This window comes from Prionailurus viverrinus, chromosome D4 (assembly GCF_022837055.1).
Source record: "Prionailurus viverrinus isolate Anna chromosome D4, UM_Priviv_1.0, whole genome shotgun sequence".
NCBI classification, from domain to species: Eukaryota; Metazoa; Chordata; class Mammalia; order Carnivora; family Felidae; genus Prionailurus; species Prionailurus viverrinus.
Window position 1 is genome coordinate 93247019 of NC_062573.1, and position 15157 is coordinate 93262175.

Genomic DNA, 15157 nt, shown 5'->3' on the forward strand with positions numbered 1-15157 from the left:
CTGCCATTTCCATGAGATGCGATTGTGGCCATCGGGCAAGGGGCCTGCCACGAGCTCCCAGGCAGCTGCTGGCCCTGGTTCCGCCACAGGTCCTGATGTGGACCTGCTTCTCTGCCAGGTGGGTGCCCAGGAGCAGCGGCAGCCTGGCTGCCTGCAGGTCACGCAGCGCCCCGGCCCAGCGCCACCTTCCTCCCAGGTGGCCGCTTCCTGGCAGGAGTCTAGGCCCCGGCACTGTCCCCATCTCTGAAGGACACTCAGCTTCTCCGGGGGCTCTGTTCCCCTTACACGTTGTGTCCCATGTCGTCCGCGTGGACACCTCCCCCCGGGGCGTCCCTGGTGCCCTGCCGGCGGCTGTCCCCCCCGCGGGGCTCTGTGTGGCTGCTTTCAGTTTTTGGTTTGTGCCCAGTACTGTCTCAGCTGATTTCTACTTCTCCTTGGGACTTCTTTGACCTGTGGACTATCTAGAGGTTTCTTATTCAATTTTCACATACTTAGGGATTTTCCAGTTAGCTTTTTGTTACTGACGTCTAACTTAACTCGGATACGGAGAACGTGACATTTTTATTACTTAATTCTCAACAAACCCCCGCCATACAGGAAACGCCTTCCTCAGCCTCATGTTACAAAGTAGGGGAACGGGACCCATTCCCCGGGACCCAGGGCTGGCTGCTCCTGGAGGCCTCCCAGAGACCTGCAAGGAGAGGCCAGCTGCCTCGGTGCCCCACCCGCACCCCACTCAGCAGCGTTGACTTGTGCCCGGACCCCTGAGGCTCGAGACAGGACAGGCAGGGAGCCGGTCGGGCGAGAGGCAGCTGCCTGGAGGAGGTGGGGCAGGAGCGCTGGTCAGGACCTGCCTTGCCCGTCCCACCTCTCCTTAGCTGTTGCCTCAACCCGGCAGCTGGCATCTCGGTTCAACCAGTACGGCTGCACCGGTGAGGCGTTGGCCTGGGGGTTCCCGGCACAGCTGAGGGGTGGAGGCCACGGAGGGCTGGTGGCCCTGGCCACTGGCCCGGGCTCTGCTGGCTGGTCAACACCCCTTCTGACACCAGTTTGGGGGGTCATGGGGCGTGGCCTCGGGGTCCTGGAAGCCTGCCATCAGTGCCACGTGTCGTGGCAGAAGTTGTGGAGTGGGGACACCCAGGAGGGGACTAGCTATAGCGCGGGCTGGCGGCCGTGTGGGGCAGGCAAGGCCCCCTCTTTGGACACTATGCTTCGGCCCTCCGGTGACAGAGGCGCGTGCTGGCCCAGCACCCGGCTGAGATCCCAAGAGTCGGGCCCAGTACCCTCGGGTCTCCACCTGCACCTGGCCAGCCACCCACACTGGTTTCCAGCCGGCCCCTTCTGGAGAAGCCTCTGGAAGCTTGCATCCAGGCCAGATCAGCCCAGCTGGCGAACCGGCCTCCTCCAGCCTCGAGAGGGCCCTTGCCCACGCTTGGGTTTAGTGGTGCCAGGGCTGGGCCTCAGGCCCCAGCAAGACTTCCACTTCCCTGTGCCCCGCCTCCCGGGCCCTGCCAGGCGGGCGAATCAGAAGGCAGCGCCAGAGACCGGCTCCCTCGGGGAGGACCTGCTCAGGCTCCGTGGAGCTAACCAGCACCAGCAGGAAGTGCACGGCTTTCCTCCCGGGCTGCCGACGGCACCTCCTCCTGTCCGTCGGATCAGGGTGGCCTGGGCTGGCCAGCGTCCCACTGCACGGGTGCCCCTCAAGGACCCTGAGGTAGGTGGGTCTGCCCCCCTTTCTGAAGGAGGCCGGGAAGATGCCCGGCTCTGCTCAGGGTTCCTGGGGCAGGGAGCAGGGTCCTCAGACAAGGACCCCAGAAGGGCACCAAGTGCCCTGTCCCCCTTCAGAGCCGCCCGGAACCTGTTTGCTCATCACAGGGGGGCTCGCAGCAGGGGGCCAGGTGCGGCACCCATGGATTTTAGGCAGGAAAGGCAGGGAGAGCTCAATGTCACAAGGGCCATCCCGAGTCGCCGTCTGTTGCTGGCTGGATGGGGTGACTGAGGGCCGCGGGAAATCAGAGAAGCTCCTCCAAAGACCCTGCCTGTTGCCACCTGCGTCTGGGGGCGGGATTCCCACACTGGCTGAGGGCTGCCTGATGACAGGTCAGGGCCTCTCTGAACCCACCACCCACCCAGAGGAGAGCACGACCACACGGCCGCCCCTGGTGTGGCCCAGGCCCGAAGGGAGTGGTTCCCGCCTGCCAACGGAAGGGAGCAGCGGTGGACGGTCCCAGTGTGGATGGCCCCCTTGTCAGGCATGGCCAGGAGCGGGCCTCCGCCTCAGAGCGAGGAGCCCACAGGTGGCAGGTGCCCGGGACCTGGGAGCCTGCAGAGCGTGCCAGAGTGGCCTTGGGGCTGGCCCCTCTCCCGTGGGCGGTCCACACTCACCCTTCCCGTGCCCGCTGTTGCATCACCAGCCGGCCACCGGAAGGAGAGGAGGCGGTGGGGCTAGGCCTGAGCGGGCGCCACGTCTGGGAAGGAGGAAGTCCCGCACAGCACGGCCTGGGCCCCGGCGCCTCCCTCCCCACACCTGCCGGAGAGGCCCTGCCCGTGGGCGGGGGTCACAGAGGCCAGAGCAGGGCATGGGGGTTGTGGGCCACCACCAGCCCCCAGAGCACCTCCACATCTCCCCCCACGATCGTCAGCACACTGTGGACAGAAAGCCCAGGGGCGGGGGGCGGGGGGGGGGGGGGGGTGGCAGCCGGGCCCAGGGGAGGCCGGGAGCACCGCCCTGGGTGAGCTAGCATCCCGGACACGCCCTCCAGACAGCCGTCCAGAGCGCAGCCGAGCCACCGCCATGTCGGACTACGAGAACGAGGACGAGTGTTGGAGCGCCCTGGAGAGCTTCCGCGTGAAGCTCATCTCCGTCATCGACCCCTCACGCATCACGCCCTACCTGCGGCAGTGCAAGGTGCTGAACCCCGATGACGAGGAGCAGGTGCTCAGTGACCCCAACCTGGTCATCCGCAAGCGGAAAGTGGGTCAGTGCCGCCTCAGCCGGGAGCGCGCCCCTCCCCCGCACCCCCCTCCCCCCGCCCCACGGCCCCTCTGCCGGGGGCTGTGGCACTTGCGGGCGAGCCGGGCTGGGTGGGCGGCAGGCGGGCCCCGATGGGACCCGGCCCACGGCAGCTCAGCGTCCAGGGCACGTGCTTTCAGGCGTGCTCCTGGACATCCTGCAGCGGACCGGCCACAAGGGCTACGTGGCCTTCCTCGAGAGCCTGGAGCTCTACTACCCGCAGCTGTACAAGAAGGTCACCGGCAAGGAGCCCACCCGCGTCTTCTCCATGATTATCGGTGAGGCCTGGGGCCCTCGCCGACAGGCCCGATGGCTCGTCTCCCGAGGGATGAACTGGGGACAGAAGGAAGCGCTGAGGGGCACACGGGAGTGCCGGCATCGGGGCTCTGTGCCGCTGCTTCTCACTCCGGTGGAGGAAAGACAGACCCGTGCTGACCCTGCCCGAGCCCAGCGCCTGCCTGCCTAGGGGCGAGTCAGGATCTCAGCCTGCTTCCTCGACGGGGAACACCAGCGCCTTGGGGTGGTGTGCGTCCCCGGAGGGGGCGGGTGTGGGGGAGGGGGCCAGGTTGCGGTGCGGCGGGGGACCAGGCGGGCCCTCTGATGCGGCCGTCCGCAGACGCGTCCGGGGAGTCGGGCCTGACGCAGCTGCTGATGAGCGAGGTGCTGAAGCTGCAGAGGAAGGCTCAGGACCTGACGCAGCTGCTGAGCTCCAAGGACGACCTCATCAAGGAGCTGCGGGTGAAGGACAGCCTGCTGCGCAAGCACCAGGAGCGCGTGCAGCGGCTCAAGGAGGAGCTGGAGGCGGGCAGCCGCGAGCTCAAGCGCTGCAAGGACGAGAACTACGAGCTGGCCATGCGCCTGGCCCGCCAGAGCGAGGAGAAGGGCGCCGCGCTCATGCGGACCCGCGACCTGCAGCTGGAGGTGCCCGGGCTCCCCGCGGCTGCGGGGCTGCGGGGCTGGGGGGCGGGGGGGTGCCGGGCACGGTGCGGCCGGAGGGCTGACAGGGTCTCCCGCAGATCGAGCGGCTCAAGCACAGCCTCATGAAGGCGGAGGACGACTGCAGGGTGGAGCGCAGACACACGCTGAAGCTCCGCCACGCCATGGAGCAGCGGCCCAGCCAGGAGCTGCTGTGGGAGCTGCAGCAGGAGAAGGCCTTGCTGCACGCGCGCGTGCAGGAGCTGGAGGCCGCCGCGCAGGTGTGGGCGGGGCAGGCGCGGGACTGGAGGCCAATGCGCGGGTGTGGGCGGGGCAGGCGCGGGACTGGAGGCCAATGCGCGGGTGTGGGCGGGGCAGGCGCGGGACTGGAGGCCAATGCGCGGGTGTGGGCGGGGCAGGCGCGGGACTGGAGGCCAATGCGCGGGTGTGGAGGCCAATGCGCGGGTGTGGGCGGGGCAGGCGCGGGACTGGAGGCCAATGCGCGGGTGTGGAGGCCAATGCGCGGGTGTGGGCGGGGCAGGCGCGGGACTGGGGGGCCCCCCGGCGGTTGTGGGTGAGACATACGCGGGACTAGGGGGCCCCGGGTGGGGGTGGCATGCGCGGGACTGGGGGCCCCTTGCAGGTGGGGGGGTGCAAGCAGGAGCTGGGGGCCCCGGGTGGGGGGCGCCTGGCAGGACGCCGGTGCGGTGCGGGGAGTAGGGCCCCCCTAAAGCCCGGCCGCTTCCCTGCCGCTCTCTCCCCTTCGCCGCCCGCAGGAAGGAACGCCGGACAAGAGCAGCCCGTACATCCAGGTGCTGGAGGCGGACTGGAGGCAGGCGCTGCGGGAGCACCAGGAGAAAGCCAACACCATCCTGTCCCTGCGCAAGGATCTGCGACAGGGCGAGGCTCTGCGCGCCCGGGTACACAGCTGGGGCCGGCTGGGTGAGCTTGGGGGGCTGCCCCGTGCGCACTCAGCTGCACGGCCCCCCTACCTCACTCCTTCCCTGGGGCGGAGGCGCGGGGGCCTGGCCTCCTCTCCCCACACTGCCCCAGGCCAGTCTGGAAGCTGAGGGCCTGCAGGGACCCAGCTGGCCCTGACCAGGGGCCGGGCAGGGGAGGCGGCGGGGGCGGGCACGGGCGGTGGGGGCTAGCGGCTGGCTCCCGTAGTGCGTGGAGGAGAAGGAGGTGTTCGAGCTGCAGTGTCTGGCCCTACGGAAGGACTGCGAGATGTACAAGGACCGCATCGCGGCCATCCTGCAGCAGATGGAAGAGGTCGCCTCCGAGAGGGACCAGGTGGGTGCCGCCTCCCACCTGCCAGGACGCCTGCGGGCGAGGTCGCGGCAGGGGTCGCTCCCGGGTCGTGTGGCCTCCAGGGCAGGAGGTTTTAGGGGAGGGCAGTTGTCAGAGTGCCTTTTCTTCCTTTTTATTAAGTTTAGTTACTTATTTTGAGAGAGCACGAGTGAGGGAGGGACAGACAGGGGGAGAGAGAGTCCCAAGCAGGCTCCACGCTGTCAGCACAGAGCCCATGTGGGGCTTGAACCCACGAACTGTGAGATCAGGACCTGAGCCAAAATCAAGAGTTGGATGCTTAACCGACTGAGCCCCCCAGGCGCCCTGATATCAGAGTGCTTTTAAATAACAAAATCAATATGTGCTTTTGAGAGACGTGAGTGATAGCGAGGTGACCCCCTTCCCCCACCGCCACCCCCGCCTGTTGCCGGGAACCCCATACCCCACAGCGGGTTGTACTTTCAGATTTTGTTTGGTGTGCATATAGTTTCGTTTTTGTGTTAACAAAAACGCAAACTATTGTAATTGGCAACTAGTTTTTTAAATTAAAAAACCGCGGACACCTTGGCTGGCCACGCTCCTGGGAACAGGAGCTGCGCAAGTCCGTCTGGGGCTGCGTCCACTCACTGCTTCCCACCACCTTCCCATCACGTCACCTGGGTCTTTTCTAATCAGCTACACTCAGTGCCCCGGTGACATTCTGGAGGGTAACCGGCCACCTCTATTGGGAGCCCCTAACTGTGCAGTTACACGTCTGAAGACGTTTCCCACAGGGAGGACGGTAACGCGGAGAGAGCTCAGTGCCCCGGTGCTGGACACAGTGGGAAGCGGGGCAGCCCAGCTCACAGCCGGGGCTGCTGGAGCAGGGCTCAGGAGGGGACAGCTCGTAGCCACCAGAGGCAGGCCGTCAGCCAGGGACACTAGGGCCAGGCAGCCGAGGGGAGTGGGTAGGGTTGTCTCAGGTTGGTCCTAAGTGGGAAGCAGGCACAGAAATGGCAGTTCCCGGTGACCCATCAAGTCCTGGCTGTTGGGGGCCGACCGTTCCAGGGGATGTGGTTTAGCTTCCCGGATTGTTGGTACAGACAGAAGACCGGTTGTGACTCCGGTAGGGCCCGCCCCCGCGCCGGGCTGGTCACCGTGGGCGTCGGGCAGGCTGCTGGCTGCTGCTGCGGGTGGGTCAGAGCTGTGTCCTCAGGTGCGGTCCGGCTGTCCCGCGTTTGTACGTGCGGCACGTCCCCCCGGAGGGACGGGCGCGATACAGCACGTTAACACAGCCGCTAACAACCACGTTCCGGACATCAAGCCACGCCAACCCAGTGAAAGCCGTGCAAGGGGCAGAAGCGTGTGCTGGATGCGCGCACGGGGAGGAGTCTCGGGGGGCACGGGGGTCCGCAGGGACTGCTCTGAGACGGAGGCTGCAGGTTTCAGCTTCACCTTTTCTGAGCCCTCCGCTTCCCTTCACGAGCCCCCATTACCTGCGCCAGCCCTCAAGCGCCACTCTAGGCCAGCCGAGAGGCGGGGGCGGGACTGGGGCCTCCAGGCACCCGGCCTCGCCATCCCCGCGCCTGCCCCCTGCCATCCCCGCAGGCCATTGCCACGCGGGAGGAGCTGCACACACAGCACTCTCGGAGCCTGCAGGAGAAGGACGCGCTGCGAAAGCAGGTCCGCGAGCTGGCCGAGAAGGCCGACGAGTTGCAGCTACAGCTGTTCCAGTGCGAGGGCCAGCGGCTGGCCCTGGAGGGCAGGCTCAAGCGGCAGCAGCTGGAGACGCTCGTCCTGGTGGGTCTCCTGGGGGCTGGGGACCTGCGTAGCGCCCGCTGGGCAGAGCTGCAGCCACCGTAGGACAGCGGGCAGTGGCCCTCAGGGGCAAGTGTGTCTCCAGAGACCCCAGGCCCACAGGAAGGGCCACCGGACAGCCCTGGCCCGGATCCTGCTCTGCCGGTGATCGGGGCGCATCCCCGGCCTTCCCGAGCCCCCTCCGTCCTCTGCAAAGGGCCCTCCTCCTGGTGGGGTACAGGGTGTGGCACAGCTCAGGTTCTGGCAGGCCATTCTGGATGGCACGACGGGGAGGGAGAGATGTTCTGGGCAGGGGCCCGAGCCAGTCGTGCGTGGTCTGGAGAGGAGGACCTCCCTGGAGCACAGCGGCTGGCCTGGGGCCCCTCACCACGCCCCACGCTACCCCATGCCTGGGGGTGACTGCGTTTCCTCACATCCTGCTGATGGCCTCCTCCTCTGTGACCACAGAGCTCTGACCTGGAGGACAGCTCACCCAGGAACTCCCAGGACGTGAGTGTGAACCTCAGGGTAGGCTCTGGGCCACAGCCTCTGCCAGACCACAGTCCCCTGTGGGAGCTGGGCCAGCCGCTCTTCTCCCAGGCGTTAGGAGGGCAGAGAGGCCTTCCTGCCCGGTTGCCAAAGAGCAGCACAGCAGGGGAGGTGGGCAGGGGAGGTGGGTCTCGGGAGGGTGGCCACCTAACTGGATGCCTGTCTCTCCCTGGAAGCTCTCGCTACCCCCGGACCTGGAGGCCACCCGGCTGTCAGACAAAGGTGAGGAGGGGAGCGGCCTCTCACGGACGAGTCTGGCCAAGGCCTACTCGTCGCCCTGACTTGGCACCAGCCCTGACCCTGTGCGCGCACGGCCCCATCCACTGATCCTTCACAACCTGACCTTACGGTTGGGGACATTGAGGCTCAGAGGCACGAGAAATCCTCCAGGCTCCCCAGCAAGCAGACAAGAGCCCGTGTGCAGGGCCCATGCCCCATCTCCAATGTTGAGAGCGCGTCCCTCCATCGGAGCCCACTCTGGGTCCGGAAAGCAGAGTGTGGCCATCTGCTCTCCCCCGGCGTCTTCCTGGGTAGGGGGCAGGGCAAGTCCGGTGTAGGAGATGCAAACAGCGGGGAAGGTGGGCCATCTCAGGGCCAGGCACAGGGGCAGCAGGGAGACGGCCTGGAGGAGTGAGGAGGGCTCAAGGGGTTCTCTCTGAACGTGGCTGTCAGAGGGGAGGTTGGGAGGGGCCGCCTCAGGGGTGGTGCGGGAGGCCAGACAGACGTCCTCAGCATCGGGCCTCGCCACCGGCCTCCAAAGAAGGCGAAAGAGGAGCAGCCACTGCAGAAGTGAGGGAGCTGGGAAGCCTGCTGCTGCCCGGAGACCTGAGCTACAGGCCACGGAGCCAGTCCCAACCTGGGGGCAGGCAGTCAGGACCCAGCAGACACTGAGTGTTAGGGGGAGGTCTGGGAGCCCCAACCCAGGGGTGGCATGGCCCTTCGAAAGAGTCAGGACGGGCTTCAGGGTCAGAGGCCTGGCCTTCGCAGGGTCTGGCCTCTTCCCCTGTGATGTTGCTGAGACTGGATGTCCAGTCTCCCATCACGGCCCGTTAGGGGAGCCAGCCCATCAGAGCACCTTCTGTTCGAGGGTCCTGAGCCCTGGGCCCGTGCAGGCCCTGACAAATTCTGAGGGGACCTGGCAGCCTGGAATGTTCTGTTCCCAACTGGTGCAGTGCCCCGGCCCCAACCCGGAGGAGCGGGGTTGGATGCTGGGGCACTGCCTGGTGGGCTTCCAGCAGCCTCTGCCTGCCTAGAGGGAGTCAGGAGTGGGGAGTGACATCTCTGAGCCCCAGTCCCCTCATCTACACAATGGGAGACTTCTAGGGGTCCGAGTGAGGACCCAGGAGATGATGCAGGACTGGCCCATAAGCAGTGGGGGTGGGCAGGTGGCCGGGTGTTGACTATGCTAAGCGTGGTCCCAGCTGCTGGGTAGGACCCACAGGCCTAACTCTCCATTCCAGGTGGCCCTGCCAACAGGGACAGCCCACAGCAGCCCCCTGAGGCTCTGCAGGAGGAACCGCTTCCACTGATCCCCAACGTAAGGCTTCCTGGGGGGACAGGGGTCCCTGCAGCCCTAGGATGCCCCCAACACGGGCTTCCGTGTGACGGAGCCCAGGGAGGGTGACTGTTCAACCTGGATGCCTGGGGGTGGTTGCAAGGATCTCTGCCCAGTGCGGTCTTGGGGTGCGCTGTTGGAAACAGGAAGCCTAGTCCTCCCTTCCCGGACGAAGCAGCCTGGTCGGGCCAGGGCGTGGCAGCAGCGGAAAGCCTGTCTCCTGTGCGGCTCTGGGTGGGAGCAGGCGGCCCCGCGCGCTGTTGTAGAAGGGACGCTGGCTTGGAGCCCGCGCCAGGCTGGCTCTGTGTCCCGGGGGGGGGGGGGGGGGGTCCCCTGGGAGCCTGAGCCGCTCTCCTCCCCCAGAACGCCGGCCTGAGCGGCGGCGAGCCCCCGGAGAAGGAGCGGCGGCGCCTCAAGGAGAGCTTCGAGAACTACCGCAGGTGCGCCGCGCGGGCGGTTGGCGGCCCCAGGCGGGCTTCGGGAGAGCCGGCCGAGGAGGGGCGCTGCGGCCTTGCTGACACCCGCTCGCCCCTGCAGGAAGCGCGCCCTCAGAAAGCTGCAGCACGGCTCGAGGCAGGGGGAGGCGGACTGGGAGAACACCACGGGCAGCGACAACACCGACACGGAGGGCTCCTAGCCAGCCCGGCATGCGAGGAGGACTGGGCGCCGAGCCCCAGGGGCGCAGGCACGCCGGCGCCCACGCACCGTGATTTGCACAGGCGTGCTCTGTCTGTGCGACGCAGATGCGTGCAGCAGTGTCAGAAATGCAGTTTCATAAATAAAGGACTGCCGTCCCAGCACCGCCGCCTCTGGTGGCTTCGCTCCCGGGTGTACCTCCCAGCCGCGCGTGCACCTCCCGCCTCCAGGGGGCAGTAGAGCACAGCCTGCCCGTCGGCGGACGGAAGCCGGAGAGGGCCGCTTCCGTCGCGTGCCCGCTTCCAAGATGGCAGCTGCGCGGCCTCAGCGAGGCGGGGCGAGGTGGAGCGAGGCGGGAGACCGAGGTCGGAGGGCGGGATGCTGCGGGCCGCGCTGGGGCGCGTTGGGCCGCTGCTAAGCCGCACGAGGCCCCGGGGGCCCGGACTGAGGTGGCTGTGGGGACCCGGGGCAGGCCCAGGGGCCGCGGGGAGAAGGCGGGCCGGGGTGTGGGGCTGGCGGCGCTTGAGCTCGGCTCCGGGGCCCGGGGCCGCGCACTACCAGCTTGTCTACACTTGCAAGGTGAGCGCGCAACGGGTGCAAGGCTGGGTCTGCATCTGGTGCTGCCTGGCGCGGCGGGATAGAGGTGCCCTGTGCCCGCGGCACGACAGCATGAAGGGGCAGGGCTATCCGGGGGGGGGGGGGGGGGGGCGGGTTCTTTCCTGGAGAGAGGTGAGGCTACATTCGGGGGCGGGCCTTTCCAGGAGAGGGGTGGGCCTGCGCGGAGGGGTGGAGTTATTTCCCAGGGGCGGGGCCTTTCCGGGATCGGGGTGGGCTGTCTCAGAAAGGGTCGGCCCTTCCGGAGAGGGCAGGCCCTGCCCAGGGATGGAGTTCATCCTCAGAGGGGGCGGGGTCTTCCTTGAGGGGCGGGGCCAAGTACTTGGACTCACCTGGGCTGCGGGTCTCCCCCAGGTCTGTGGGACTCGGTCCTCCAAGCGCATCTCCAAGCTGGCCTATCACCAGGGCGTGGTCATCGTGACCTGCCCCGGCTGCCAGAATCACCACATCATCGCCGACAACCTGGGCTGGTTCTCGGACCTGGATGGGAAGAGGTGAGGCTGCCTGGACAGGGGTGGGGGGACAGAAGCCTGTGTGCCAGGGCTGGCCTGGTGGGTCAGGAGCCCCGCCCCACCTTTCCCTGGGGCGCCCTTCCAGTCCACTTCCCCAGCCTTGTCAATGCAGGAGGAGCCGTTAAGTTTAAGTTTCAGGTGAACAAGGAACTTCGGCATAAGTAAGTCCCCAGGAGAGACTTGTTTTTCTTTGCTAAACTTTTCCACCCTAGACCAGCCCACTTTGGTCCTGCTTCACTGCCTGACCTCTGCCCTCACCGGTGTGGCCTTTGGGGTCTGCAAGACCCAGTTACGTGTCAGGACTCTGGGCCCCCGCTAAAGTGAGGGGTCAGACTAGGCGACTCTTGCAGCCGTGACTCCCTTTAATTCTGTGGCTCCTTCCTTCCCCTGCAAAGTTTTGTGCAGTGCCCGCTCCCGAGCAGGGTCCTAGCTCCTCTTCTGCCAGTGCTGGCTGGTCGGTCACACCAGACCTGGGGCGTGTGTGAGGCGGTGTGGACCCCTCCTGTGGAGAGCAGTGGGGGGCAGTGGTCAGGATCCTCCTGGCCGGTGGCCCCGGGCACTTCAGTTTGGCTTCTGAGCAAGTGTCCGTCCTACTTGTGAATGGGATGGTAACAGCACCTTCCTCTGGGGGCTCTGGAGGTCCCTCAGGTCAGCACGCAGGGCCTTGATGGCACACCAGTGTGGGGACCCACATTCCTGGCTCGAGCCCGGCCTTGGGGTTCCCCTGAAGGACCAAGGTACGGGATGGGCTCTGGGCCTGGAGTGTCACGGTGCCTCCTCGTCTCTCAGGAATATCGAAGAGATCCTGGCGGCCAAAGGGGAGAAGGTGTGCCGAGTGGCTGGCGATGGGGCCCTAGAGCTGGTTTTAGAGGCTGCAGGGAACCCCAAATCCACCTCTGCTTCAGAAGCGAGTGAGGACCAGGATCCCACTCACCCTGGCAAGACGGAGCCTAGCTGACCCTGCCTCTGCCTTCAAGAAGATGCTTCAGCCCTGGGCTCTTCCGGACTTGCCTGTTTTCTGTCAATAAACAAACATCACTCGGACACGATGGGCCCTGGGGCCTTCTTGTTGTCCCTGGTTCCGGAGTCCGAAACGACTCCCAGGAGCCCCGCCAGGTGCTGCTGGCCAGGGCCTTCTGCAGCAAGACCCTGGCCCTCCCCTGTCCCCCTGCACAGAGGACTCGGCTTCCAGCTGCGTCCGTGTGGGAAGCGGCCGGATGGGGAGCCTGAGCCCCTCCGGGCCGCGGCCAGGTGGCCCTGGGCAGGTCCCTTTGCCCCTCCGAACCTCCGCCTTCCCAGCAGAAGATGAAGATGCTAACGGTGATGCCCTGTCAGGTGAAAGGACAGGAAGACAAGATTTGGGACAGGCGTGGGGTGGCTCGGACTCGCGGCTCCGGCCTTGCTGGGTCTGGGGGAGGCCTAGGAGGGATGGCTGATCAGCCACTGGTCTTCCTGGGGAGGGTCAGCACCCCCACCCCCCACCCCCGTGGGTCCTGTCCCTCTGGCCAGACACAGGGCGGCTCTCCAGACCTTCCTTCCTCCTGTGCTACCTGGACAGCACTCGGGAGCCAGCGCCGACCTCAGCCCTGACCCTTGGCTGCCGGCCAAACGAAGTCAGCAAATCAGGCCGCTCGCTGTGGCCACAGCTGAGCCAGGTGGCCGTGGGGGCGAGGGGGTGGGAGTGTCGGCTGCTGTCTGACGGGCGGGGGGGCCGTGTGCCCCACGTTCGGGATCGAAGCGTGTTTATTTCCAGAAGCGTGACCTTCACCACTAATCACCAGCCGCAGTCTCGCAGATCCTGGCAGGATCCGGGCTCCTGACTCTGCGCCCCCATCAGCGCCCGGAGCTGTGTCATTGTTCTGCGGGGCGTTGACAGTTTGTGCTCTGACTCGATTACCCCCTGTCTTTCCCCTGGCAGACAACCGTCTATTATTCCCCCTCGGTGCCTCCTGTGCCGTTTGTGGAGGCTGCCGGCCTGGGTGCTCAGCCAGCCCCCGGGCAGGGGAGGGGGGCTGCTCCCTGACGCGGGCACAGGAGGCAGGGCTGGGCCTGGGCCTAGCTGCTCACTGTCCCCAGAGGATTGAGACCAAAGTTCAGGGGCGGGAGGGGGGGTGGCGGGCAGGGAGCCCGCTGGACTGACAGTGCAGAGCCGGGCACAGGAGGGCAGCCCAGGCCAGTCCCTCCCTTCACAGATGGGGAAACGGACCTGTGGTCTGGAGATAGGTATAGACCATACGTTCCACCTCCTGTATTCTAAGGCTTGATGGCTGGGCCCTGCCGACCCTGGGGGCACTGCCCCTCCCAGGGTTAGTGCCTGGAGGTGGGAAAAGACTCGCCCCTGAGTGCACCCCATGGCCAGGTACCAGCCAACCAGGGGCGGCCCCCACTCCCAGAGCCACTCAAGCTTCCTGCGCTGTCGCTTCCTGTGGAAACCACAGCCCTTGGAGCCTTTAGCATGTGAGCCACTGAGAGACAGCATGGCACCCCGTGCTATTGGACCGCAGAGCCTGGTCAGGGCACCGGGGTTCCCGGAGCACCAGAACTACTGGTTCAGGGGGCTCTAGTGACAGCTCCCCGGGGCCCCTGCAGGTGTAGATCCTGATGGCACCCTGCAGCTCCGACCAGCTTTTGCCCTCCCGGTGCCCCCTCGCCCTCAAGGGTCTCCTGACCCCCCACTCCTGCCCCTGCTGTCAGGCCTCCTGTGGTCACGGGGGGGGGGCCCCATGCCGAGCGGGTCACTGGGAGTTTGGTGAGCGAGGCCTCTCCCAAACCCAGCATCTCTCCACCTGGGGACACAGCGCCTTATGACAGCCGTTGGGTGGGGGTGTTACCCCCAAGCCAGCTCCTCGGTTGCACCCCCACAGACCATGGCCCGGCACGCATCTGCCGGCGGTGCCTGGGGTCCCGGGCGCCCCACACCTCCCTTGCTCCGTGGACCGAAACTGCAGCAGCCCACACAGGCTTGCTTCCCCAGGTAAGGTCGGCCACCTGGGGCCTCCCAAAGGACCAGCGTCCCCGCACCCTTAGCACTAACCCTCAGGCGACAGCATTCACTTGGCAGACTTTATTTTTTTGGGAAAAACAAAAAACCATGTACCTCTTGGGTTGGAAAGGACCCACTGACAACAGGGCAAACACGTGTGAGCAATAAATATGCTTGTACATTCAAGTATGTGGGGGCCCGAGGGGGGCCCGTGTTCTGGCATCTGACCCCCCCACCCCGGGCTCCCACCCACACCTTTCAGAGCATCAGAGTCCAGGGCCCCCAGGCCGTACTGCAGGGTGGGGGTCCGGCCGCCTCCCCTGCCAGGAGGGCCTCTGAGAAAGATGGAGGGAGCCCAGCTGGGGCACTGCCTGAGGAGGACGTGGCCACCTCACGCCCTGGGGGCCGCGGGGCTATGGGGGGGGGGCGGCGCTCTCCAGAAGGGCTGGTGGCGGGCCAAGGGGCCTTTCCTGCGCAATCCCGTGGGTGGGTTTGGCTGTGTGGGGGCTGGACCCTCCCCATAGAAGGCAGTGATGTCACCTTCCCAGCTTGGGGCGCAGTGAGGGCTGAGTGCCCAGGGTTGGGGCTGGAGCTGAACCCCCCCAGCTTTCACTGCCGGCCCCCGGCCCTGCCGCGGTCCCTGTCCTGGGCCTCTGTCCTGTCCTGCTCTGTCCCTGGGCCTCGGAGCTTGGAGTTGAGGGGTGTCACAGCCCATCCCCACCCATCCACTGCCCCTGCCTGGTCAAGACTGGGTGCCGGCTGGGGCTGGGGGGCTGAAATGCCAAGACCTGGCGGCTCTGTGTGGGGGCACCTGGCCTGCCTGCACTGCTGTGTCAGGTTCCAGGCTGAGACCACCTCGCACCTTCTCTAGCCTGGGGGAGGCGGGAGGGCCGAAGGGCTGGGAGGGACCCCTCCCTGTGGGAGAGAGGCTGGGACGGGGGCAAACAGGTTCCATCATCCCAGGACCACCTCTGGGAGGACGGAAATGTCCGTGTCACTGGTAAGCCCCACAGAAAAGCCGCCAGAGGGGCCTTTGGGGATTTAAGGGAGGCAACAGCATCTTCACATTTGCCAGGCAGGATGGAGCTGGGCAGGGCAGGGGGGCGCCACAGAGGGTTTGGACCCAACAAGCTGCAGGCCTGGGGCAGGGGGAGAGCTGGGCCTGGGGCAGGGGGAGAGCTGGGCCTAGGGCAGGGGGAGGGCTGGGCCTGGGGCATGGGGGAAGGCTGGGCCTGGGGCAGGGGGGAAGGCTGGGCCTGGGGCAGGGGGAGGGCTGGGCCTGGGGCAGGGAGAGAGCTGGGCCTGGGGCAGGA

The 15157-nt window shown here is 66.6% G+C and overlaps 2 protein-coding genes across 7 annotated transcripts; both read left to right on the forward strand.

Annotated features, from left to right (window-relative positions):
- Positions 1–48: 48 nt before the first annotated feature.
- CARD9 (caspase recruitment domain family member 9) lies at positions 49–9898 on the forward strand. 6 transcript variants are annotated; one of them, XM_047830625.1, is made up of 13 exons: positions 49–1714; positions 2763–2978; positions 3154–3291; positions 3630–3934; positions 4030–4209; positions 4705–4848; positions 5096–5221; positions 6806–6997; positions 7463–7522; positions 7720–7765; positions 9004–9080; positions 9462–9538; positions 9636–9898. In XM_047830625.1, the coding sequence occupies exons 2-13, from the start codon at positions 2795–2797 to the stop codon at positions 9733–9735; spliced, it is 1629 nt and encodes a 542-aa protein (XP_047686581.1). In that variant the 5' UTR covers positions 49–1714; positions 2763–2794; the 3' UTR covers positions 9736–9898. The 6 variants fall into 6 exon arrangements, 3 of the variants coding, with proteins under 3 accessions (XP_047686581.1, XP_047686579.1, XP_047686580.1); XM_047830623.1 differs by lacking the exon at positions 49–1714 and adding an exon at positions 1859–2304; XM_047830624.1 differs by lacking the exon at positions 49–1714 and adding an exon at positions 1869–2304 and having other exon boundaries at positions 7463–7504.
- Positions 9899–10040: 142 nt separating this feature from the next.
- DNLZ (DNL-type zinc finger) lies at positions 10041–11905 on the forward strand. Its single transcript, XM_047830635.1, has 3 exons — positions 10041–10313; positions 10704–10843; positions 11651–11905. The coding sequence occupies exons 1-3, from the start codon at positions 10113–10115 to the stop codon at positions 11817–11819; spliced, it is 510 nt and encodes a 169-aa protein (XP_047686591.1). The 5' UTR covers positions 10041–10112; the 3' UTR covers positions 11820–11905.
- The last annotated feature ends 3252 nt before the right edge of the window (positions 11906–15157 follow it).